At 38.0% G+C, this 26,383-nt stretch overlaps 1 protein-coding gene across 5 annotated transcripts; it reads right to left on the bottom strand.

Annotated features, from left to right (window-relative positions):
• Nucleotides 1-4,319: 4,319 nt before the first annotated feature.
• Nucleotides 4,320-25,950, bottom strand: hsd17b3 (hydroxysteroid (17-beta) dehydrogenase 3). Of its 5 annotated transcripts, none has more exons than XM_079827344.1 (11): nucleotides 25,882-25,950; nucleotides 18,489-18,535; nucleotides 15,035-15,110; nucleotides 14,836-14,943; nucleotides 14,676-14,743; nucleotides 14,272-14,316; nucleotides 13,351-13,385; nucleotides 9,445-9,526; nucleotides 9,233-9,298; nucleotides 8,977-9,126; nucleotides 4,320-5,439 (listed from the first exon to the last, which is right to left on the bottom strand). In XM_079827344.1, exons 3-11 carry the CDS (start codon nucleotides 15,093-15,095, stop codon nucleotides 5,344-5,346), a joined length of 711 nt encoding a protein of 236 aa, XP_079683470.1. In that variant the 5' UTR covers nucleotides 15,096-15,110; nucleotides 18,489-18,535; nucleotides 25,882-25,950; the 3' UTR covers nucleotides 4,320-5,343. The 5 variants fall into 5 exon arrangements, with proteins under 5 accessions (XP_079683470.1, XP_079683469.1, XP_079683467.1 ...); XM_079827343.1 differs by lacking the exon at nucleotides 25,882-25,950 and adding an exon at nucleotides 23,397-23,639; XM_079827341.1 differs by lacking the exon at nucleotides 25,882-25,950 and adding an exon at nucleotides 22,965-23,262.
• Between the last annotated feature and the right edge of the window lie 433 nt (nucleotides 25,951-26,383).

Consider the following 26,383-nt stretch of genomic DNA (forward strand, 5'->3'; position numbering starts at 1 on the left):
TTAATATAGTAAAGCGTCTTTGGGGTTTCCATGGTTTCTTGAAAATTGAGGGTAATGGGTATGATGCCATTGATAGGCGACGCACGGACATGTCCGTGTCCTGGTTAAAATGGCTTATTTCTCTAGATTTAAACATTCTTGTCAACAAAATATCTACCATTCTTCTAGTGGTTTTTGGATATTTTATTCCAAAAATCTTACATATTGTGCCTTTAAACCTAAAACCCAAATCAATGCAATGCGTAATTCAAAATACAGGTAAAACACCAATACAATTCCTTCATTTAACACAGTACATTTTGCCAAATGTTTATGACTTTTCTTAGAATGTCTAAAATGTATAGCTAAATATATTTAAGAAATACACTAGCGCTTGGCCTAAGTTTGGGGTTAGTAAGATTAATATTTTTTATTCAGCAAGGATGCATTAAATTGATCAAAAGTGACAGTAAAGACATTTACAGTGTTACAAAACATTTCTGTTCCAAATAAATGTTCATTCAAACTTTATATTTATGAAAGAATGAAAAAATGCAATGGTTTCCACAAAAATATTAAGCAAAACAAACATTTTCAACATGAATAATAATGTTTCTTGAGCACCAAATCAGCATATTAGAATGATTTCTGAAGGATCATGTGACACTGAAGACTAAAGGAATGATGCTTAAGTGATTATTTTATTATATAAAACATATTTAGGATACAATGAATTGACATTTTACACAAATCTTGTAATCATTACATGTATTTTATTTTTAGACATGTTGGAAATGCTATAACAAAACTTATAAATAAATCTCAAGATCTACATAAAATAAATAATTTAGTACATAGGGGCTTCTGCTGCCAAAAAAGGTAGGAGGAAAAAAGGAACGCCTGTATAAAATGAAAGTTTCATCAGTTTCTGCTATATGCAAACTCAGGAATTGGACGTCCTGTTATTTCTCCATGCTGCACAAAGAGATATTCAGAAATCAGTCAAGATTTGCTTGTTTTAGTAGCACCTCCATCAGCACTGCAGTTCAGTCTGGGGCAGGTAGAACAAGCTGTTTGTTTTTCCTGATACAATAACCAGACTGCAGTCACGTATGAGATCGGTCTGCTCGGTTTGCTTATTTTACAATGTCATTGTAACAGGCATTTTGATTTTGATTTCTGAGAGTGTGCAAAAGAGCCCATCCTCTGTTCAGACCGATGAAAAGGGCAGCTTTCATTTCCATGTCATCCTACTGATGAAGAAAAGTGTTGATTGAACCACCGTCCGTCCTCCAAGTGAGCACTTTTCATTCGTTGAACACTTTCAGCAGGTCCACAAAAATCCCCCTACTTAATTTTATTAGGAAATTACAGCCGTGCTTACCATGACGACGAGTCCACCATCATTAAGGTGAGCCCTCAGGCATCCGCTGCATTGGTTTTCTCCCACTAAGTGTAACATGAGTAACTTATTGAATATCACACCTCACAAAACCATTGGAGAATGTAGTATAACAATAAACTCCCACTCAGAATGAAGGTCTGACCCCCGAAAGAGTTCCCACATGCTCCTTCCTTACTTGACCTAATTTGAAGCGTTTCAGTACACACTGAAGTAAGCAAACACGGCTGATCCCACTTCCCAGATTGTGTTATTAATGATGTTTTTAGATCTTGTCATGATAAACACCAAAAAAGCACGCATTTGACAGCAAAGAAGGGGAAAATGACACAAATGGACAGTGAGGAGGAAGTATATGGTTACAAAATGTGCATGTCATGTGTGTCCCTGGCACTGACAAATGGGACTTTTTGATATATTAGAGTAAATATTTACCCATTGGGGAACAAGGCAGATTCTCTGTTTGATTGCCAGAGTTCAGTGTCATTTGATCTGTTGTTTAGAGAATTGAAAGCTCGGTAAACAATCAGTCCTCCTACATCTGCCTGCTGTTTATGTGTGTTGGGACTCAAAAGTCCTTGAAGCTGGACCACACAAGCAAAGCTTATTGAGACTGTAGATGTAGAGTGATGACAATGTGGTCCTCTCACTTTCATGTTCTTGGTATAAACATTAAGCATTGTGCTCGTTTATTCCAGCAGAAAATTGCCAACATGAAAACAAATTGTTGGCTCATGACTACATGCAGCTGTTAAATGTTGCAAAATGTTGTAAACAAAATTGTGAAAAAAACAAAACATGGAATATTTTTAACATAATCCCCCGGTTTCATAACCTAGTCCCAAGCTAAAATGCATTATTAAGCGGTTTTAACGGAATATCTTTAAATATGTCAGTGCCATTGTTTTGTCTCAAGATGAACATCAGTGATGTTTTTTTTTTCTACGGTATGTTTATGTCCTAATTGAACTCTAAAACCTAAAATCTAAACCCTGTCTGTGAAACCAGGCCAATGTGTCTTATTTATATTAATCTATTTTCTAAACGGCCAAATGTTCCGAATTCATGTTTGTGGTGAGCAGTGGTTTATGTTTAGCTTGTTTTAGCCACCCTTCACGGACAAGACAGTCCAACATTAATGATAAGCAAATGCTTTGACCGCAATGCAACAAGCTGTAAACTGCTCTTGAAAGTAATCTCTAAACCACCCTTGTGAAAAAGAAATGTGCTTAATTGTATTGAATGTGCACTTTCAGTGTACTTCAAGGTATCCTAAAAGTTAACGTTTCTAAACGGAAAAAAGTGCTTATATAATATTAATTAAATAAAAGTCCACTTAGAGTACATGTTCATGTCTATGATTCTTAAAGGTGATGTGTGTATTTTTTCTTACAAAAATACCATAATATGTTTGCAGATATTTAGGAAACATGCTAACATTATATCTTTGAGTTTACATACGTGTTTCTCCGAAAAACAATGCTACAGCCAGTTATTTTACTTTATACTACAGGGCTGTTGAATGCTTGAATCTGTTTGGCTGACAAACGTTCTAAGGTTTGCAGTTATTTTTAGGGAAACACACAGCAAAGTAACTCCAGGCAGTAGTTCTTGACCGCATTACAGTTCCATCACTTCGCTAAATAAGTTATTTCAAAGGTCCTTACAGCCTCAACAGCAAAATAACAATTTTTTATAATTTCTATATTTTTTTAAATAACCATTGCCACAAAATTGTTTTATTTTGTACGGATAGCACACACCACCTCGGGTGTACATTATTTTTTTAATAATTCAACGGCCCATCATTAATTATTCCTTACTTGAAATGTGCGTTCCATGTTTGAGTGTCTGTTTTTTTTTGGTCTGTGTGATACTGCCCACTGCTAATTTACCTTAAATGTCCCCTTTGTAATCTTCTGTCATGCTTTAGGGTGCGTTTACATGACGATGTAGGCTATAAAAGGAAAGGTTTTTACTTTGCTGTAACCGGAAGCCAGTGATTATAGCTTATAAAGATGTAAAAATGGATATTTTTCTTCATAAACACATAGTTTCGCTTCAGAAGGCCTTTATTAACACCCTGGAGTCATATGGATTACTTTCATGTGGATGGATGTGCTTTTATGGGCTTCAAAATCTAAGGTACCATTTAGTCCCATTATAAAGCTTGGAAGAGCCAGGGTATTTTTCAGTATAACCCCGAATGTGTTTGGCTGAAAGAAGAAAGTCATATACACCTAGGATGGCTTAAGGGTGAGTAAAATATGGGATAATTTTCATTTTTGGGTAATTTTACCTTTTAATTCAAATGCGCCTTTTACCTCTTCAAACTGTGGTCTACAGGGCATTGCAGGTCTGTTAAAGATCCCAAATTGACTGGCTGATCTAAATAATAATAATACGTGACAACAATCACCAACATTGAATGAACTGACTGATTAATAAACTCAAAACAATGATTTAACTGATTGTGTTAATATTAATTTATGATGTATTAAAGTGTTATTACCACTCAGCATTTATTTTTGCTACTTTTCAAATACTTTTATGTATAGATTCATTTAATATAGGATTCTTAAAATGTGAGCTGTAAAATTTAGACTTGGCAAAACAAAGGTATCCAAAAATGTTTAACTATTGAGTAAAATGTTAGCTAGTGAAAAGTTGTCTCATTTAGATTGAACCCAGTTCATTTAATCAAATAGAAACAACAGCCATCTATTGGAGAAAGTGAGGCTATTTCAATACAGTTTGTACGCTATTTATGAATTTGTAGCACTTTTTTTGATATAGTTGGTGGTTTCCCCCGGATTTGGGGTATTGGGTGGTCAGCAACTTTTATTTTATTTATCTATCACTTGGAAACACGTTTTTAAAAACATACAATTTTCAGAAATCGCTTCTGCAGTCACACAAAGCAGCTTAGCTAGACATGAACTCAATAAATGTCTCAGTGTTTTTTATTTTCATTTTTGCATTAGCCTTATACCCACATATTTTCTGTTACAAGCAGTAGCGTTATACATTTATATCAGTGGAAATTCCCTGTAGTAAAAACACAAACCCTTTTAATATGAGTGGAAACTGATAGTTATCCTGTCAACTGTATTTCAATCAAGACAGCTCGCTCAAGGGTGAACAGCTTTATTAACAACGACGTCTAAAATGGAAATCCCCCATCAGACTGCACTTGTTTGTGTCCTTTACCTGCTCAGCATCTTCAAGAGATCTTTGAATCTGAATCCACACACTAAATGTGACGCGCTTCAGGTTGTAGAATCAAAAATCTGAAAATGAACAATATTTTCCATCTCTGATGCCTCATTTCTAATGGGTGGGGTGGGGGATTTCCTTCATTGTAACTGTTCTTGTTGATATGTACTATATAAATAAAAGTGTGCTTTTGTAGTGCTATCGACATATAATTGCAGCTACAGAGCGATTAGTCACTTAAAAGTCAAAATAATAGGATTATGACAAAAAAATGCATAATCTTCAAGCTTTAAATATCATGTGAAAGTGCATTTAACCACTAAGTGGCGCCAAATAACTGTTTAAGTGTTTTGTAGACATTTCCAATGAAAACATGATTTTGCTCTTTAAATAAGACCAAACATTTTCTAATCTTAAAATATAGACAACAAAATAACAAGGTCACATCTCTTAGTCTGTCATTTGGCCTTTGTGAGACTGACCTTCTATTTATGTTATCAAGGTCAGTACTGCTCAACTATCTCCTGTCTACTGATATGATTATGATTCATAATTATTACATTCCATTTTCAACACTGATAGCATATTTTGAAGGCCTGTCAGTTGTTTCGTCCTCTTGCTTTCTTTTGCGGTCTTATATTTGTACTTATATTTGATCATTGAGTTAGTGCAAACAAACACAACAGTTGTGGTGTTTAACTATCAAATGTTCAATACTGTGTACTCAATATAGAGAATGACAATTCTCAGCTTCCGACCCTTTCCTTCACATATTCCTTAAAGTGATGCTGAAACGCTTCACTCTGCAGGACCCAGCTGGGAATGGATTGCACAATCCCGCCCTATAGGAGAATTACACATTAGTCAGGAAAAAAAAAATACAAGTACAGAAATTACACACACTCTTAAAAATAAAGTTTCCAAAAAGCGGTTTTCACAGAGGTGCCATAGAAGAACCATCTTGGGTTCCCCAAACAACATTTCCCCCCTATACATAACCCTTTGTGCAATGGAAAGGTTCCATGGATGTTCAAGGTTTGTCATGGAACCATTGGTGCTAATAAAGAACGTTTATTTTTAAAGGGTTAGTTCACCCAAAAATGAAAATTCTGTCATTAATTACTTACCCTCATGTCGTTCGACACCCGTAAGACCGTTCATCTTCAGAACACAAATGAAGATATTTTAGTTGAAATCTGATGGTTCTGAAAGGCCTCCATTGGCACAATGCACGGTTCACTCTCAAGACCCTTAAAAGGTACTAAAGACGTCCTTACAAAGTCCATCTCACTACAGTGGTTCTACAATAACTTTATTGAGTGACGAGAATAGTTTTTGTGCGCAAAAAAACCCTAAATAACGACTTATATAGTGATGACGATTTCAAAACAGAAGTTTGGATCGCCAAATTTCAGCAGTTTGGCGGTTTGACACGCGATCCGAATCATGATTCATGATTCATGACTCACTGATTCATAACGCTTTGAAGCTTCATGATGCCGTGTTTTGAAATCGTCATCACTATTTAAGTCGTTATTTAGGGTTTTTTTGCGCACAAAAACTATTCTCGCCTCTTCATAAAGTTATTGTAAAACCACTGTAGTGAGATGGACTTTGTAACGACGTCTTTAGTACATTTTAAGGGTCTTAAGAGTGAACCGTGCATTGTGCCAATAGATAATACCGTGCATTGTGCCTTTCAGAGCCATCAGATTTCAACTAAAATATCTTAATTTGTGTTCTGAAGATGAACGGAGGTCTTACGGGTGTTGAACGACATGAGGGTAAGTAATTAATGACAGAATTTTCATTTTTGGGTGAACTAACCCTTTAAGAGTGCGATTTAAAGGTGCAGTGTTAGATTTTTAGTGGCATCTAGCGGTGAGGTTGTGAATTGCACCCCCCAACGCTCACCCCTCCCTTTCGGAGAACATAGAGAAGCTACGGGGGCCAACACAGGACAAAAATGTCATCATCAGAGAGAGCAGAGAGTGACTAGCGCTCTGTAGAGAAGTTTGTCCGTTTAGTGCTACTGTAGAAACACGATGGCCCAAAATGGCGATTTCACTGTAAGGGGACCTGCGGTGTATTGAGATAGAAATGGCTCATTCTAAGGTAATAAAAACACAACGGTACATTAAGTAAGTTCTTTAAACCCCACTGAAAACATAGTTATATATATTGTATTGCATTTCTGTCAATAGATCCTCATAACTACTACACACTGAACCTTTAAAGGATGTTCACTTTAAAATTAAAATAACCCCATGATTTTCTCACCCTCAAGCCATGGTGTATGTGACTTTTATCTTTCTGATGAACACAATCGGAGTTATATTAATAAATACAGTGCATCCGGAAAGTATTCACAGCGCTTCACTTTTTCCACATTTTGTTATGTTACAGCCTTAATCTAAAATGTATTAAATTCATTTTTTTTTCTCCTCAATTCTACAAACAATACCCCATAATGACAACGTGAAAGAAGTTTGTTTGAAATCTTTGCAAATTTATTCAAAATAAAAAATGGGGGGAAAATCACTTGTACATAAGTATTCACAGCTCAGGTGCATCCTAGTAACATTGATCATCCTTGAGATGTTTCTACAACTTGATTGGAGTCCACCTGTGGTAAATTCAGTTGATTGGACATGAATTGGAAAGGCACACACCTGTCTATATAAGGTCCCACAGTTAACATGTCAGGGCACAAACCAAGCCATGAAGTCCAAGGAATTGACTGTAGACCTCCGGGACAGGATTGTATCGAGGCACAGATCTGAGGAAGGGTACAGAACATTTCTGCAGCATTGAAGGTCCCAATGAGCACAGTGGCCTCCATCATCCATAAATGGAAGAATTTTGGAACCTTCCTAGAGCTGTCCGCCCAGCCAAATTGAGCGACAGGGAGAGAAGGGCCTTAGTCAGGGAGGTGACCAAGAACCCGATGGTTAATCTGACAGAGCTCCAGCGTTTCTATGTGGAGAGAGGAGAACCTTCCAGAAGAACAATTATCTCTACAGCCCTCCACCAATCAGGCCTGTATGTTAGAGTGGCCAGACAGAAGCCACTCCTCAGTAAAAGGCCGTCTGGAGTTTGGCAAAAGGCACCTGAAGGACTCTCAGACCACGAGAAACTAAATTCTCTGGTCTGATGAAACAAAGATTGAACTCTTTGGCCTGAATGGCAAGTGTCATGTCTGGAGGAAACCAGGCATCGTTCATCACCTGGCCAATACCATCCCTACAGTTAAGCATGGTGGGGGCAGCATCATGCTGTGGGGATGTTTTTCAGCAGTAGGAACTGGGAGACTATTCAGGATCTAGGGAAAGATGAATGCAGCAATGTAAAGAGATATCCTTGATGAGCACTCAGGACCTCAGACTGGGGCGAAGGTTCATCTTCCAACAGGACAACAACCTGAAGCACACAGCCAAGATAACAAAGGAGTGGCTACGGGACAACTCTGTGCATGTTCTTGAGTGGCCAGAGCCCAGACTTGAACCCGATTGAACATCTCTGGAGAGATCTGAAAATGGCTGTGCATCAACGCTCCACATCCAACCTGATGGAGCTTGAGAGGTCCTGCAAAGAAGAATGGGAGAAACTGCCCAAAAATAGGAGTTCCAAGTTTGTAGCATCATACTCAAAAAGACTTGAGGCTGTAATTGGTGCCAAAGGTGCTTCAATAAAGTATCGAGCAAAGGCTGTGAATACTTATGTACATGTGATTTTTTTGTGTGTTTTTTATTTTTAATAAATTTGCAAATAATTCAAACAAACTTCTTTCACATTGACATTATGGGGTATTGTTTGTAGAATTGAGGAAAAAATATTATAAATTGAAACCATTTTGGAATAAGGCTGTAACATAACAAAATGTGGAAAAAGTTAAGCGCTGTGAATACTTTCCGGATGCACTGTATCCTGACGCTTCCAAGCTTTATAAATGGCAGTTAACAGGGTCCATTTGAAGGTCAAAAAAGTGCATCCATCCCTCATAAACGTTCTCATAAAAGTCCATAAACGGCGGTATGGCGGAGGCTAGATATTTTACTTTATACGGTTTAAATATGCATATTTTTCTTACAAAACCCCATCGATTTGCTTAAGAAGGCCTTTATTAACACCCAGAGTCATGTAGAGTACGTTTGTGAGGGATGGATGCACATTTTTGAGCTTCAAACTCAATGGACCCTGTCCCTGCCATCATAAAGATTGGAAGCGTCAGGATATTTATTAATATAACTCTGATTGTGTTCATCAGAAAGAACAAAGTAATATACATTGAGGGTGAGTAAATCATGGGGTAGATTTCATTTTAAAGTGAACTAATTCTTTAACTGACTACCAGTATATTAATAAACAGAGGCCCTTACCAATATGGTATGAGTGAAGCTGCCATATGTTTGGTCACCAGACTTCAGATACTTCAATGAGCTCCTCACAAACTCCTCAGCTGTGAATGTAACCATATCTGGTTTCTGATGTCCAGTCATTGATGTTGAAACCCCAAATGGAGCCACTGTCTGAGAAAAAAAAAGACTGATATCTCACTTCTGGTTAGCGGTATATGTAAATTTGATTCATAAAAAACATTATTTTCATCATAAGATCATAAGTTTTTTATTCTACCTGAATAATAATTTCCTTGGATTTATATTCTGCTTGAAGACCCTGTGAAAATCTCTCAACAAAAACCTGAAAAGATATATATACACAATATACAGTATATAAAAAATTGTTTTGATTTGATATGTTGACATTGCTTATACAGTGCAGAATGCTATTTAGAATTGCAGAAAAAGACAAAACTTTTCAACTTTGTGTAAATGCTTTCTTTTTACCTTTGATGCTGCGTACAAGGTGTAAATGGGGCAGGGTATTTTGGCTATGCCAGAAGACACATTCAGAATGACTCCTCTTCCTCTAAGGAAATACTTATTGTCAGTGTACTTGTCATATGTTAAAATTCGGGCAAGGCAAGCCACTTATTCAACTCCTTATTCTACTAGCCCTTACCCTACTCCTAACAGTCTACTAATAGTTAGTTGACATGTAGGTTCAAGTTCAAGTTCAAGTTCAATTTTATTTGTATAGCACATTTCCAACAGCCCCCAGGCTGACCAAAGTGCTTTACAGAAGAGCAAGAATATCACACATACAGAAAAATAAAAATAAATAAACCACATAAGAATATAAAAACCACCTATAAAAAAGTTTAACAAATCACCATAATCAGTACACTAAGGAAAATAAAAAAGTTTTTAGCAGGGACTTGAAAATAGACAAGGAAGGGGCCAGCCTAATCTCTAAAGGCAGGGTATTCCAAAGTCGTGGCCCTGCCACCGCAAATGCACGCTCACCTCTACGCTTTAGTCTAGCGCGAGGAACGACCAACAAAGCCTGATCACAAGAACGGAGGCTTCTGGGTGGAGTATAGGAGTGAAGGAGTTCAGATAAATAGACAGGAGCTTTGTTATGTAGGGATTTATACACGAAGAGTAGAATTTTGAAGTCTATTCTCTGACAAATCGGCAACCAGTGAAGGGATCTAAGAATCGGAGTGATGTGATCATTTTTACGACACTTTGAAAGCAGTCTGGCAGCAGCATTTTGGACAAGCTGAAGTCGCGCAATTTGAGATTTAGATATACCGCAATATAGGAAATTGCAATAATCTAAACGCGACGTAACAAACGCATGAACAGCCATTTCGAGTGTTTTTGGGGAGAGAAAGTTTTTAATTTTTGACAGTAGACGAAGCTGATAAAAACTGGATCCAACAACAGAGGAGATATGTCTGTCAAATTTTAAAAGCTGGTCAAAAATAATACCCAAGTTCGTCACCCGTGTCGATCTAAAAGCGGATAAACTTTCTAGCTCAGGACCTATACACTGAGAGTTTTCATTTGGACTGAATACAATCACCTCTGTCTTGTCCTCGTTTAAGAAGAGGAAGTTCTGGGCTAGCCATATTTTAACCTCCTCTAAGCATTGGAGAAGAGAGGTGATCGCAGTGGAGTTGTTTTTCTTTACTGGAAGATAGATTTGGGTGTCATCTGCATAGAAATGAAAGGACACACCATGCTTTCTTAAAATAGAGCCCAAAGGCAGCATGTACAAAGAGAATAGAGAGGGAGCTAAAATAGAGCCTTGAGGAAAGCCACAGGTCAGAGGAGCGGCGGAAGATGAAAAGTTACTCAATTTCACTAAAAATTTTCTGTCAGATAGGTATGAATGAAACCATTTCAGAGCGTTTGCTTTTAGACCTACCCAAGACTCTAGTCTAGATAATAGTAAGGAGTGGTCAATGGTATCAAAAGCAGCTGATAAATCTAAAAGAATAAGAACCACAGAGTCCCCTGAGTCAGTGGAGATGTAGATGTCATTTACAACTCTCAGAAGGGCGGACTCAGAGCTGTGAGCGGACTTAAAGCCAGACTGAAAAACCTCATAAATAGAATTGCTAGTCATAAAGTTTTGAAGTTGATTCAGCACAATTTTTTCTAAAACTTTTGAAATAAAAGGCAAAACCGAAATGGGGCGAAAATGTTTTAGGACAGTGGGGTCCAGAGAGGGCTTCTTGAGCAGAGGAGTGACTGTAGCGACTTTAAGGTCAGCAGGAACAGAGCCCGTTTGGAGACACTTATTAACAAGAGATAACAGACCAGGCCCAATCGAATCAATAATTAGTTTTAAAAATTTGGGGTGAATAATTTCACTAGGACAGAATGAGGGTTTAAGATTGTCAATCACCTCCTTCAATTCCTGGAGATTGACGGGTTCAAAAGCGTCCAAAAATGCAGAGGCGGGTGACATGATAGGAGAATTGGCTAATGTTAAGGTGGGAGAGACATCAAGTCTTAAGTTCGTAATCTTGTCACTAAAGTATCTCAAGAAGTTTTCACAGAGAGCATCAGAAACCACAGGCAGGGTGTTCACAGAAGGATTGGTAACAGATTGAATAATTGAAAACAAAACCTTCGGTTTAGAGTGATTAGCTTCAATTAGGTTGGAGAAGTATGCAGCTTTTGCAGACTTGGCTGCAGTCTGGTAGGATGTAAGAGAGTCTCTGAACATTTGAAGAGAGATATGCAGCCTGTCTTGTTTCCATTTACGTTCTGCCTTCCTGCAGTTTTGTCTTAAGAGACGGGTAGCAGAGTTTTGCCACAGTATAGATTTAGTTTTCTGTTTATAAGGCTTAAGGGGGGCAGTTGCATTTGCTACCATAAGCCAGGCAGAGTTCAGGAGGCTCAGATGTTGATCAGCATCCAAGTCAGATAATGGTTGATCCAAGTTCAATTGTGAGCAACATTCATCAAAACACAAGTTGAAATTTGTGCTAAACTGAGGAGAGTAGAAGCGAAAAAGACTTACAGTTGTACTAGGAAAATGAGAGAGCTCTGGAAGGGATAGTGTGAATAATATAGGCTTATGATCAGATATCATAAAATCTGAGAGCACAACATCAGTCACATCAAACCCATATGAGAGTACAAGGTCCAACGTATGACCCAAAATGTGTGTAGAGTCACTGATCCACTGGGAGAGATTAAAAGCATTGATAATATTAAGAAACTCATGTGATAGGGGGTTAGACGGACAGCAGACATGAATATTAAAGTCGCCCACCAATAGGAAGCGGTCGTAATTTGTCGCAATATTGCCAATCAGTTCAGTGAAATGCTGTAAGAAGTCCTTAGAGGAGTGCGGGGGACGATAAATCACCACTAGACATACAGGACCGTTCCAGTCCAAGTGAAGAAACTGAGCTTCGAAGCTGGAAAAGGCCGTTCCAGGGACCAATCGACAGCGTGCAGAGAGAGTTCTTCAAGATAGTTACTATGCCACCCCCGCGTCCACTCGGACGAGGAGAGTCAAAAAATGTACAGTCAGCGGGGATCAGTTCAGAAAACGGAGTTAGATCACCAACCTTTAACCAGGATTCCGTGATAAACATAAAATCCAATTTTTGAGCTGAGTAAAAGTCACAAGGTGCAACATTACACTCTAAAAAAAAAGGTTCTATATAGCACCAAAAATGGTTCTTGGCTCGTAATCATAGGGGAACCTTTTTAAGTGCTATATAGCACCAATTTTGGTGCTTCAGTGGTTCTTCAACGGTTCTTCAGAGGTGCTATATAGCACCTTAGTCAAAGAACCGGTGAAGAACCGCTGAAGAACCACTGAAGCACCAAAATTGGTGCTATATAGCACATAAAAAGGTTTCCCTACACTCTAAAAAAAAAGGCTCGTAATCATAGGGGAACCTTTTTTAGTGCTATATAGCACCAATTTTGGTGCTTCAGTGGTTCTTCAGCGGTTCTTCAGAGGTGCTATATAGCACCTTAGTCAAAGAACCGGTGAAGAACCTCTGAAGAACCTCTGAAGAACCTCTGAAGAACCGCTGAAGAACCACTGAAGCACCAAAATTGGTGCTATATAGCACTAAAAAAGGTTCCCCTATGATTACGAGCCAAGAACCATTTTTGGTGCAATATAGAACCTTTTTTTTTTTAGAGTGTATGAATACGAGCCAAGAACCATTTTTGGTGCAATATAGAACCTTTTTTTTTTTAGAGTGTATGAATACGAGCCAAGAACCATTTTTGGTGCCATATAGAACCTGTTTTTTTTTTTTGAGTGTACTTATAGTCAAATTAATGTCTAAAGGGGCTCATCAAAATAAAGTGTAACCAAAATTTGTTTGAAAAATTATGAAAAAAGCTATTCAAAAGAGAAGGCCAAACCTTTGCTGCATTCCTGGTAGAACAATTCTGCACATCTAAATATGAAAAAAAAAAAAGCGTGAGTGCATTCTATTAAATCTCTTTAGCATTGAACCAATAGTTCTCAACTGGCTTTTCTTAAGGATTTTATGTTGGACGTCAAGTGGCGACTGAAAATGATTCAGCATCTAAAATTTTTACCAAAAACACAAAATAAAAACACTCCAAAATGATTAAAATGACAGCCAGACTTAAAGGATTAGTTCAGAACTAATCCTTTAAAATTACCATGAAATTGACCATTCTTGTTTTTTTAATGGAATATAACAGTATTTATTACAAATGATTTATCTGTGTATATCATTATTTTGCCCTCATAATCTTTCATCTAAACAACTTCCCCTCCCTCTTGCAGTGACATCTCTCTTCTGATGATGCGTTTACCAGCACGAGGGCGGGACAACCTGTCACTCACACATGAGATCACAACAATTGCAAACCACAACCATCCAATCAATTCCGGATGGACAAAATCAAGTCCCGCCCTTAAATGTTTCTTTTTCGAGAAGCTGTTTCACTCAGATATATACGTCACAATAGGAAAGAAAAGACTATCATGACTTCCATTTCATGCCGATAATTTACTTTTAAATAATTAAAAAAAATATATATATTTTCTAATTATGCACAATTATATAATTAGTTGCATTTAATTAATTGCATTTTTTCCAATTGCTTTCTGCAACCCTGTCAGAGCTGTGACTCAGTTTTGGGTGTGACCACTGTGACCCACCAGTTGATAACCCCTGCCTTATCCATTTGTACAGTATATGAGTGAGTGGTAAAGACCCAAATGTATTTAGCAGACACTTTTAAAATAGGGCAACATATGCATTTTTTGCACACTATTCATAATGCACAGTTCTGTTTGTGTTTACTCACCTTAACCATGGCTTTTACATTGCAGTTGATGACATCCTGTATTCTCTAAGAGGCCATCACATGAAACATAAACGACAGTATCTGATAAATATTTGTAATAGGCCTACCAAATCTACAACTGTTGCTTGATAGAATACCATTACTGATATTCTTAATATAAACATGCTTCCATGTAGTTTTACAGTGGACATTTTTCTATTACTAATATCTAAAATAATTACTTCTACATTGTTAATGGCAGCTGATAGCAGCATATACTATAGTTTCATGTTGACTTTAAGGGCGACACTGAAAATGTGCGGTGCTGATAAGGATTTAAAAATCCTTGTATTATATAAATCCTATAGTATTTATAATGACAAATGCATGATCAATGACTGTATGAATGAACCAGGTGACCTCACTTCTTCCAAATCAGATGTTTCAAGTAACTTGCAGGGTATTTGGCTGGGCAGAATCCCAACGTTGTTCACTGTGTTTAAAGAAAATCAACAGTAATGCTACTGTTTTTAACATAACTACAGCTTATAATTTGACACATTGAGATATCTGATACTTACTGACCTAAAATACCGATATCCAAACCCTCAATGTTTTCTTTAATGTGTCCATATATATCATCTTTGGTGAAGTCAGCAGCTATCACTTTGACTTTCCCTCCTGTAGTGAGCTCTGTCAGAACAAGAAAAAGTAAGATTGTTAAACTGAGCTCTAAGACTACAGACAGGGTAAGAAACTGAAATTTCAACAGTAAACGCTTCACCGATCTTCCTGGCTGTTCTGTCAAGCTTCTCCTGATTTCTGCTGATGACGATCACACTCATACCTAGTTTTGAAAGCTGCACAGAAAGACAGGAAATACAAAGACTAAAGTGTTACGGTAACGGAATGAGCTGGTAATTTATTGCTTTAATACAGTATGGGGTCTTATCAACGAATTTGGAGCAGCCTAAACTAAAGATTACTTTCTGTTCCAGGTTTGTTACAGGTCTACTTGACAGGTATACACATCTTTGTGGAAGAATGCATTCTGAGATCACTTTTTTTGACAAAAAAAATATGTCTCCTCCTACAGCCCTTATGCTTATCAAAGCTGCATTTATTTTATATAAAAAAATAATAATTTTAAATAGCTGTTTTCTATTTGAATATACTTCCTGTAATGGCAAAGCTAATATTTCAGCAGCCATCAGTCACAAGGTCCTTCACAAATCATTCTAATATGATTTGATGAATCTAAACATATCATTTCTTATTACTGTCAATGTTGTAACGGTTATGTTGTGTGGACACTTCTTGTTTTTCCTTTGGTTCCCTTGTTTCCTTTCTGTGTTTAGTTCCTTTTCCCTTTGTTCCCATTGCTAGTAAGTTTCTGTGGTTACTCATTGGCTAATGGATTTTGTTCACCTGAGTCGGGTTTAGTTCCTCAATTAACCCTTACACCCATACCTTGGTTTAGAGCTTAGATCAGGCCCAAAAAAATCAAGCCCTACCCTAGCCTGTGCACTTTGTGTCCAAGCCCGGCCTGGCACATTAACTGTAATTATGAGCCCGAGCCCGATTTAAACCCGACCATTTTTTAATACATCTGCATTCTGACGAGAACGAGAATGTAATGAGCGAAACGGACCGATGTGACGCTCAGCTCAATAATCCGCTCTATGCAGGCGCGCTCCACTCATGAACCGCTCACCGGTAAAATGACTTTCGCTCAAATCCCGCTCAGACATGCCATTTATCTGTACTGTAGCCTACTACACTTGTTGTAGCCATTAAACAATGTATTTTGTTTCATATTTATGTTTAAATATTACAATGTTATTTTTACATTTAATCTAGTCTAAAGATGCGAGTGGGTCAGAAATGATTTTGACCACTTCATTAAGTTTTGTTTTGTAGAAAGCCTTTCTTTAAAGGGTATTTCGTTTTGTATAAATTGTATCTTAATTTTAATCAATGTTTCATCAGCCAATTGCCTGGATTTAATAAATAAGAAGCAAATAGGCTATAGCAGACAATAAGTGTGTCATTGAGGCGCTGGAGCGATCACTTGCATCGCTCTTGAACATGTCTCATAAATAAACCGAAACTCAGCAGGCTCCTTGCCTCACAGACATGAGAAATATGTGTATAGAAAGCTTGAAATGTCCACTTTTAAACGAAACAATTCAAAATGAAAATAAATAGTTAAGCAAAGTGCACTGTTCATGCAAGCAGCTCATGGCTGGAATCTCAGACCGTTTCTGTTCAGAATGCTGCGCTTCATCACTGCATGTGCTGTGAGTTTAACATGCATTTTTAGACTAATCCTGACTTGTGCAACTTTGTACACATTTGTTTCTTAAATATATATGTTATTTCTGATTATGGCATAGATTTCTGCCCACCCAATTAGGCTAATAAAGTCATTCTTAAAAAAACAAACAAATGCTTGATCAAGGATAGTGGCGGGAAATATCGGCCCGACCTGACCCGCGGCTCAGGCAGAGAATCTAAACTCAAACTTGGTATAACAGTAAGTCTATTTTTTCTGCACAATAATAGAGGATATGCATGGGACGTCACCGTCTGCCAGAGCAACTGTGGTTACGCCCACTGAGTGGCAAAAAGATGGTGACAGCATTGGTTTTCAGAGTGAATGCCGCGAAAAACACAAAATGGATTTAACCTTTAGTTTAAACTCATAATCGTTTATTTTACTCACGTTTTCTTGCAGTTTCGCCTATTAAATTCCGTCATGCAGCAGCGCTTTTGCCACTCTGAGGGGGCTTTTTCCGGTGACATCAATGAATACCCTCTAGAATTTAATCTTTTATGACTGAATAAGTGCAATTAACCTTTATTCCACAAGTTGGCAATGTCTGATACAGAATGATGAAGTGATGTTTCACCCATAGTTACCTCAGGCAGAAAACAAAAGAATAGGACGTATCATCAGCAAACCTTGAAATGGCTCAGTGATTTACTGCAGAGCAAGTACTGAACGCAATCAAATATTAGTGTCACTGTCACTTGATGGTGGATCTGGTGAAGAAGTTGTCAGCGATCTAAAATATTGATTTTGAAGATGTTGAAAATGAAAAGTTTTGAGAATATGTTTGAGATCACGAATATGAGCCTGATGCTGAATGTACAGTGATGATGGTAAAAAGCATCTGCTCAAACTGAACCCTTCCAAGCTCCAAAAGGTAACAACAAATTATTTTATTTTCTTCTTCTGTAATTGTTACTCTAATATCAGGAGAGTTTTATATTATCGCGACAGGTAGAGCTCCATTTGTGTTAGATAAATCTGGGTCTCTAAAGAAGACCCGAATATGTAATAATGATTGGCGAAACATTCATGCATTTTAGGGTTAAGCCCTCAGTTTGGTTCTTCTCTTTGTCCTGTATTGTCTTTACATGTGTGAAGCTGTTACATTGATTTTTGCCTTCTGGATTGACGTCTGCAAAGTAGTTTCTCTGTTCCTCTACCCTTGCCTACACCGTGACGACATTGTAGTGGAAACCATGATACATTCTTTTTTCCCTATTCTTTGGTGAATAGACAGTTCAAAAGAACATTAGAACAATAGAACAATATAAATATTTTGTAACATTATAAATATATAGATACGCATTCTTAGCCTAGAAATCTAGATGCACCCTAGCGGCAGCAAATATAATTTGCAGCCAGGGCGTCTAGCAACTCTCTGTTGGCTTACGAGCATGAAAAAGCAAACTCGGCTTAACATAATGACGGCAGAGTTGAGACGGTTCCGCGTGCTACTTGAAAACAAAGAAGCTGGCGAACAGCGGTCTTTCTAATTGGCTTTGGCCGCGACTCTGGAAGACTTGGAGTTAAGCTTTTCTTTGAGAAAAGATCAAAGAACGGCAAAAAAGGAAGATATGTTCATGGTTTTGCCGACCGAATGTGCCAAAGTTTAATCGATCAACTAGCTCCTCTTCACCTTCTTCGTTGCTCTGGTTGGTTGTAGCGCTATCCTATTGCGTGCAGAGGGAATTTGAAAGACAACCGTTTATCCCACCCATCGGATTGAGCCCTGCCAACGGTGTGTTCCCAGACCCAACATCTTGATGTGGGTCTGGCTTGTCAGGCTAAAGCATTCTATGACAGGCATAAAACATTTTACTGTTACCTTTTTTTATCCTTATACTTATATTGAACTAATCTAATATCAATATTAGAGTTTTCACATTGACGGTAGTTTTGTTACCTCTTCTGCATATGCTCTGCCTATTCCATCTGACCCTCCAGTGACCACTGAAACAGAGGAAATATTCAGTATTATTCTTCAAATCGATGTGGAAGTTTGTGTAATTGTGAACAAATGCGATCAACAGCCTATTCAATCTGAGATTTTTTTTTTACCATTACAACATTTAAAAAAAAAAAAGTATTTACTATGTAAATAACTGATCTGTACATCATTTATGTTTTTATTACAGATAATAAGCTCTCGAATCAAGGATATCCAGAATGTAATAATCCATCTCCTTTCACTCCCCCTGAGAATCTCACACACTTCAGACGATAGGCAGTGAGTGTCTGTTTGTTTTAACAGCATGTTCTTGGACAGACTGTGTGTACCCATCAATTCAATAAACAAATAGGAAACATGGGTGGTGCATATGTGTGAAAAGTCATTTTCTCTGAAAGTCTGGATTGAATCTTCTCTCCACCACTGACTATTAGACCATCACAGAAGTTCACATTGTAGGCAGTACAAGGGAGTGGGAAATGAAGGAGGAACAGTGTATAATATAGAGGACATGATGTAATATGCAATTACTGTCTTCATGCTTTCATTGCAGACTAGAAAATTTGAACTCATGTCTTCTGTGTGGCTTTTTTGTGTCTCCCATGCTTGCTTTCTTTCTTTGCATCGATGTTCTTATGTACAAGAAGTACAAGTAGTACTCTACTCAATGAGATCTCAAGATAAGCTACATATTTTGATTGTGTCAAATTCTTTGTAAATGTGAACAATCTTCAGTTGGCTTGCCTCAGTTTTATAATTTATTATAAGCTGCGGGAAATGTGCCACTGACTGGCAGAGGCTAGAGGTGGGCATTGTCACTGGGTGTACAATCTCCAAGTCATTGTGTTCTCAGCAGAAATTAACCTCCTTGTCAAGTCAGCCGAAAAGGTCAGGTCAGGGTGAGGTACTGGCAGATGGCACCCATCAGAGCATTCATGGATGACTTGACCATCACGGTAAGATCAGTACCCAAATGGAGATGGATACTGGAGGACTTGGTTGAGCTTGCCGATTGGGCAAGGATGGAGTTCAAACCCGTAAAGTCCAGAAGTTTGGTTTTTAGGAGGGGGCACATCCAGGATCGGTTTCGCTTTAAGATCAAAGAGGACACCATTCCAACAGTCCAAGAAAAGTCAGTGAAGAGCTTGGGGAAGTGGTGCAAGGCAGACCTCAATGACAAGCAGAGTGTGATGGAAATGTTTAAGAAAGTTGAAAGCTGGATGACATCCCTAAAGAGGCCATGCTCTGGCCAGTGTTATTTATGAGGTACCCATCTCTACTGTGGAGAGATTGGACTATTTGAACTATTTGAGGAGATGAATCAGCAAGGTTCTGAAAAGCTTCTGCTCCATAGGCCTGTATAGAACAGGCAGCAAGCTGCGGCTGCCAGTGGTGGAGAAGTATAAGGTAACAAAAACATGGCAGACTATGATGCTGCGAAACAGTACAGATGCAAGTGCAGATGTATGTTAGGTGGACATTGAGGTTAAAACGCGTCACAAGTGGTTAGCCGGCAGAGCATTGAGGGAGGCGGAAGAGCACCTGAATCACGCTGACATTGTCGGGTCAGTGGCCCAAAGAAGGCAAGGGCTAGGTTGCTCGACCAGGGCAAGCAGAAAGTGGGTGAATCCGAGGGACCGGCATGGCATGATGCAGAGGGAGGTCCATAAAAGGCAGAGGAGGAAAGTCGACATGTTAATTCTGTTGCCATGAATAAGCAGGGCAGCTGGACGAGGTGGGAGAGTGTGCGGGAGAGTGTTCTGACCTGGCAGGACATCTGGAGCATGGAGGAGCGTCTGTTGTGTTCCAAATATGATGTCCTACTTACTCCATCAAACCTTCATAGGGGTTGGCAGAGAGCCACAGCTGCACGCTCTGCGGAAGGCCAGCTAATCTTGAGCGCTTCCTCTCCTTGTGTAGGTCAAGTTTGGTGGATGGGAACTTTTGGTGGCGACATGACCAGATATTAACTCAGCTGACTGCTGGGGTGGAGCAGGCAAGAAAGAAAGGTTTTTAAGGCTTGTTTCATTCAGTTCCTTAGGTTTGGGGAGAGCACGGCAACAGAGATGAGGAGTAAATTAGTCCTGGCCACGGCAAATGAATGGGAGAAGTGGGAAGACCTTAAGAAGCAATTCAAATTCACAGAGAAAATAATCCATACTAGCCTCAGACCTGACATTGTGTTCTGGTCGAAGGGTACCAAGCAGGTGGTACTTATTCAGCTGACAGCACTCTGGGAAGAGAGAATGGAAGAGGCACATGAGCATAAGAAATATCAGGCTTTGTTTCTCAAGTGCCAATGGAAAGGATGGAAGGCTTGGAAGCTGTGGGCTGCAGGGGTTTCACAGGGCAGTCACTTTATAGGACCATTGAACTGCTTAGGATTGATGGCCAGGCTAGGAAGCGGCTGATAGCAAACATCACCAAACAGACAGAACTAGCATTCTGGTGGATATGGATAGAACAGAACGAGCGGATGCAGAACCAACATGGTGAAGAACATGGAGAGCGGGGGTGGAACTAGGGCACTGATTGAGCCCCCCTGAGATATCATGGACTTAAATCGGCGAAACATCGAGGAATGAGAGTGCACATTTGATAACCTGCAGATGCCCTAAACTCAACCAAGTTGGAGGAAGGTGTCTTAAGAGAGGAAGAAGGGATAGCAATGTCACTGGAGCAGGGGGAAAACCTGTAAAGGTGAGCCGGTCGTATTTTGCATACATAAGTATAATTATAATAAATAAATGTACTATTAATATATATTATAAAATATATTTATATAAATGTTATATATAATATGTTTTGGTAACACTTTAAAATAAGGTTCCATTTGTTAACATTAGTAACTACATTAGGTAACATGAACTACAGTAACACTGCAAAATATTTCTAAAGCATGTTTTAATCTTGGTTGATGTTCAACCTTTACTAATACATTCATAGAATCAAAAGTTATACATATACTTTAAAAGACCTGAGCAGATGTACTAACACTGAACATTTGTATTTGTATCAACTGATATTAATAAATATTGCAACAAATGTAGGCCTATTGCTCATTGTCAGTTAATTCACTAATGGGACCTTAAAAGAATAGTTCACCTAAAAATAAAAATTATGTCATCATTTACTCACCATCAAGTTGTTCAAAACCCGTGTGAATTTCATTCTTCTGCTGAACACATGCAAAGATATTTGGAAGAATATGGGTAACCAAACCCCCATGATGGACCCCATTGACTTCTATACTATACAACTTGAGGGTGAGTAAATTATGACAGATTTTTCATTTTTGGGTGAACTATCTAAACTTGCCTTCAAGATAATGTAAGTTTATGTTCTCAGGTCATGCATCATTCATGCACTCATACAGGCCGAACCAACTGTGACATTCTAGAATGTGCAGAACATCTTACAAAACTCCCTGCATGATTATTTATTCAATGTGAAAGGAATAGCAGATGTACTATGTCTAAACATGCTAGAAAACACCCCCTGGGAAGGGACATTGTAATGCGTGCGCACACACACACACACACCAGGAAGAACTTTTAAAAGCCTCGAAGTGAAAGAATAGTTGCAGAAAGAGAGAAAAGGTAATGTTCATTTGATTTCAAATGAACAGGAACAACCATTCAAAGTCAAGAAATGAAAAGAGAAATAGCGTCCTAGAACATACTGTTCTAATTGCCTTTTGTTCTCTGCCACTCTCAGTGCCGAAGTGGAATGGAAGGGAAGCTTGGGAAAAAGTGTCTGGAATTGTTGTTTTGTGTTGCTGAACTTGTATACGCAGTATAATTTCAAGAAAGCCATAAGGAGGGTCCCTTTTGGCCTCCCCTCTTTAGCCAAACAACAACAAAAAAAAGTCCTGTTTAGGGAAGCAAGAAATTTTGTGAGTGACAGTTTAAAGTGAGATGAGAAACTTGTTCCTGGGTCAAACTGTGGAACAAAACCATGGTAGAGCTGGCTTGTAGGAGGGTGACATCATGGCTATTCCTTCACTCGCACTGTTCTCAAACCACGGTCCCTCAAGGTACAGCAGGGGGTCCGTTGAGAAGATACATTGCATTTTCCTAAATGCTTAAATCATGACATTTCTAACTGTTAACTAATGCAATTTAAAACTAATGATTAAGCATGATTTAATGTAGTAATGTTAAATAATGTCCCTATGAAAGTTATTATAAAGGGTTACCAATAAAAAACATTTTTTTATATACTAAGGGTCCCTGGGTTGGGTTTTTATAGATATATATCTATAATATTTTATTGCTGAATGACATTATCTCTCACTCTCTCTCTTTTTTTGTGGCAAAAATCTTTTCAAGTATAATATTTAAGCTAAACTTGACTGCTTGTCATATAGAAAAACATGCATGCTTAAGACAAAAATACAGGAAATAAAATCAAAATGTTGGTGTATCTCACCTGCCCATTTCCCCAGAGAGGTGAAAAAAGACTCAGGAAGAGGACAGAAGAGCTTCGGGGCAAGCATCATAAGAAGGCATACTAGTTTCCCTCCAAAAACCAGGACGGTGCAAGTCCCGGTCAAGATGAAGAAAATCTCAGTGAATGTCATGACAGATTTTCTCAAGGCTTAAAATGAGTCCTTCCTGCTATCTTGGTCCTTCTTTTTACTGCCACGGTTCTCATTCTCTCATCTAATCTGACCACAAGCTTTAAACCTCGATGCTGACAGCCCTCTCAGCCAATCAGAATCTTCTCTGCCCATTCTGACCAGGACATAATTCACATTCCTGATTTGTGTGTGCGAGTGTGTGTGTGTGAGTGTTGTGCCATTTAATACGGGTAAGCTCACCTATTGTCTTCCAAATACCGAAGTGAATTTAAGTGACTTACCTTCATCACAGAAAGTAGGTTCGGTCTATACTAAGGAATCACATTTCGGCACTTAAATCCCTTCACTGCTGTCTTACACAACAGATTTTAAATGTCTTCATGGTGTTGCCCCTGCATAACTTAGCAATATATTTGCTAAATATAGTCCACTTAGATCAGGCATACCTCCAACTACACGTTGTTTGTAAAAAAAGAAAAACAGGCTAAAAAGTGGACTTTAATCACTATGGTGCCAAGCTGCATGAACGAGTTCACTAACCTGGCACTTTTAGTACTCCCCTCCCCCCTTGTATACCTTAAATTAGTGTGTAAACTTACCTGAATCTTTTAATATTCTTATTTATGCATGTGAAGGTGCTTATTTATATTAGAAAATGTATAATTGTATTGTGTACAGTTTAAATGTGGTTAATACGGTTAAAAAAGTTTTTAGCATAAATACATGACAGATACCACTGTGTATGGTATTATCTTGTGAGCATGTTGTTGTATTGCTTGCCATCCTGATCACATGCAAAGGCTTTAATGCCACTGAAAATCTGCAAGCTTTGTTTATTGATACCATTAGGCCTGACCCTTTTATGAATATTGCCACATTCAGTGCAGTTATAATTAATGTATGGATTAGTGATATAAATCGCATTTGCTCATGTTACAATATTAAGGAATAAACATGTTTAAATATTTCAATATCTGTGATTATAAACTAGAGGGTGATATTTTATGAATAATTTATCAGTAAGAACACCCCCCTTTTGTATCCAAACTTACCTTTTTCATGGGAAGACTGAAAGGTATGACTGAAGATCAGCTTTTATAACTTGATTTACTGTAAATGTGCACTGCTCACCTCATTTGTTGACATTTTGTTTTCACAATTATTGATCTTGTGAATGAAAGTCAACAATCACACTTTAATTCATCATCACACTAATAGCCCTTCTCTTGCTCTCATCAGCCCTGTCTAGCACATTTGTCTGGCACTGCAGTCCTGAACTCTCGGTGGCACTTTATTTAAGAAGCTCCATCGCCATCTAGCGGTTTAAAAAAAATCACGCCCCACAGCACAACTGCATAATGTATAAATGTTACCCTACTCCATTTTCTACTTATTGTTGTGAATTCTTTAATTATATGGCTTTCAATATTATGTATCCCGCTGTATTTTATATGTAAGCAGGGTGTATTATGCAAAATACTTAATCCATATGGAAAGAACGTACTACGCAATTTATAGTGGATACGGTTTTGGCGTAAGTGATGCGTTCTCTGTTACGTTTACGGAGCTGTCAGAATATGACAGTTTTCACCTTCACCCGTGCAGCATCTCTGAGTGTAAGACAAAGTTATTGATGCAGTAAGTTTATCTATGACTTTATGGTTGTAATACTGGATGTTTATACTGCTGAGACTGTCTCTGGAATTAAGCCTGTTAGTCGCGGGTGTTTCGCAAATCTTTATGATGATTAGTTAGCGCTATATAAATGCAGTCCATTTACCATTTACCATTAGTTCGCCACGGGAAACCCACGTGAAACGCACGTGAAAGTGCCGCTAGCATCGCGGCTTATCTTACTAATAGTGGCCACCTCGTTTAGTTATGTTTATGATTCTCATATATTCTATATTTGTTATACTTTAATACCAAAATGAGGACGGTGTAATGTACCTGAAGTGGTTTATATGCTCTATTTATATTCAGTTTATGTCCTTGTTCTTATACTGCTAAAGAGACTGAGCGAGCTGGTAATATTGTTTGATTTGTAATTTGCTGTTTTATCACAACAGTATGTGGACATTTAAGTTTGGCATTTAGTTATTTACTTCTGTTTAATTTGTTTATTACAGAAACTACCTACAGTATACTGCCATGTGTACAAGGTTGAAACTTGCAAAAGGTGGAAACGAAATCTGATGACTCCTCCTCTCTGATCAGAGTGCTGAAGTGGTTAACACCATTAAAGAACTGGCATTCAGTGGGGCGATCCCCAACACTTATTGTCCAAAAAATATGCTAAATTATGCGAGACAACTCAAAAGTGAAACTCTCTCACTCTACAGTTTAATTAGTTTCATAGATAGAAGGGTTTTGTTTGGCTTTGCCAGTCGCTGCCCACTCTGGAATAGCTTAAACTGAATAGATGCATCATTGCTCAATACCTAGTAAACCGGCTTGTTATACGATTCAAGATGGACGTTATTAGTGAGATGTAGAAATGCGCAATATTCACTGTAGTGTTTTTTTATTTCTATTATTTAACGAGCACTTCTCGTTTTACTAAATCAATATTTGCATGTCGGGATGAAACAGCAGATGGCGGTGTTCACCAAGTTTGGCATTTTTTTTGGTCGTCTTAAATGTATTTAGATGAAAAATCTCAATATATCTATCAAGCCCTATAATAAGATGGCAACAACATTCTAACTGTTGCACCGTCTGGACGTATTTAGAGGTAAAGGTCAATGTTTTATTTCTAAATGTTACCTTGATATTCTGATGCTGTAAACCAATGAACTCAGTGAACTTGTCGTGTTGCTCTCCTGAACGTGTCTCGAGTAGGCTATGACCGATTGGTGAACAAATGAACAGTGAATCCATTGAATCAATCATTAAAATAAGGGGAGGACCACAATGGAAATAAGCCTATGGCTTTTTTGTGTATTTTATCCTCGACAGTTTTGTTTTTTTATATGCATGAAATGGTATTTTGGGCTTGATTGTACTTGTTTTAAAATTTAATTGTTAAATAAAAATAAAAAAATCACAATATGACAATATTATTGATTAATGTAATGAAAATGTTTAGTTTCTAAATTAATTTTATTAGATGATTCACAGATGAAATACAACGAACTTCCTTATTAATAAAACGTATTTGTTGTACAGTAATATGCCAGGGACAACGTGACGTCCTAGCGTAAAATAATCGCTGAATCCTTTTAACAGTTTTTTTTTTTTCAAAACGAATCATTAAAAGAACCTATTC

This window comes from Gobio gobio (assembly GCF_949357685.1).
Source record: "Gobio gobio genome assembly, chromosome: 10".
NCBI classification, from domain to species: Eukaryota; Metazoa; Chordata; class Actinopteri; order Cypriniformes; family Gobionidae; genus Gobio; species Gobio gobio.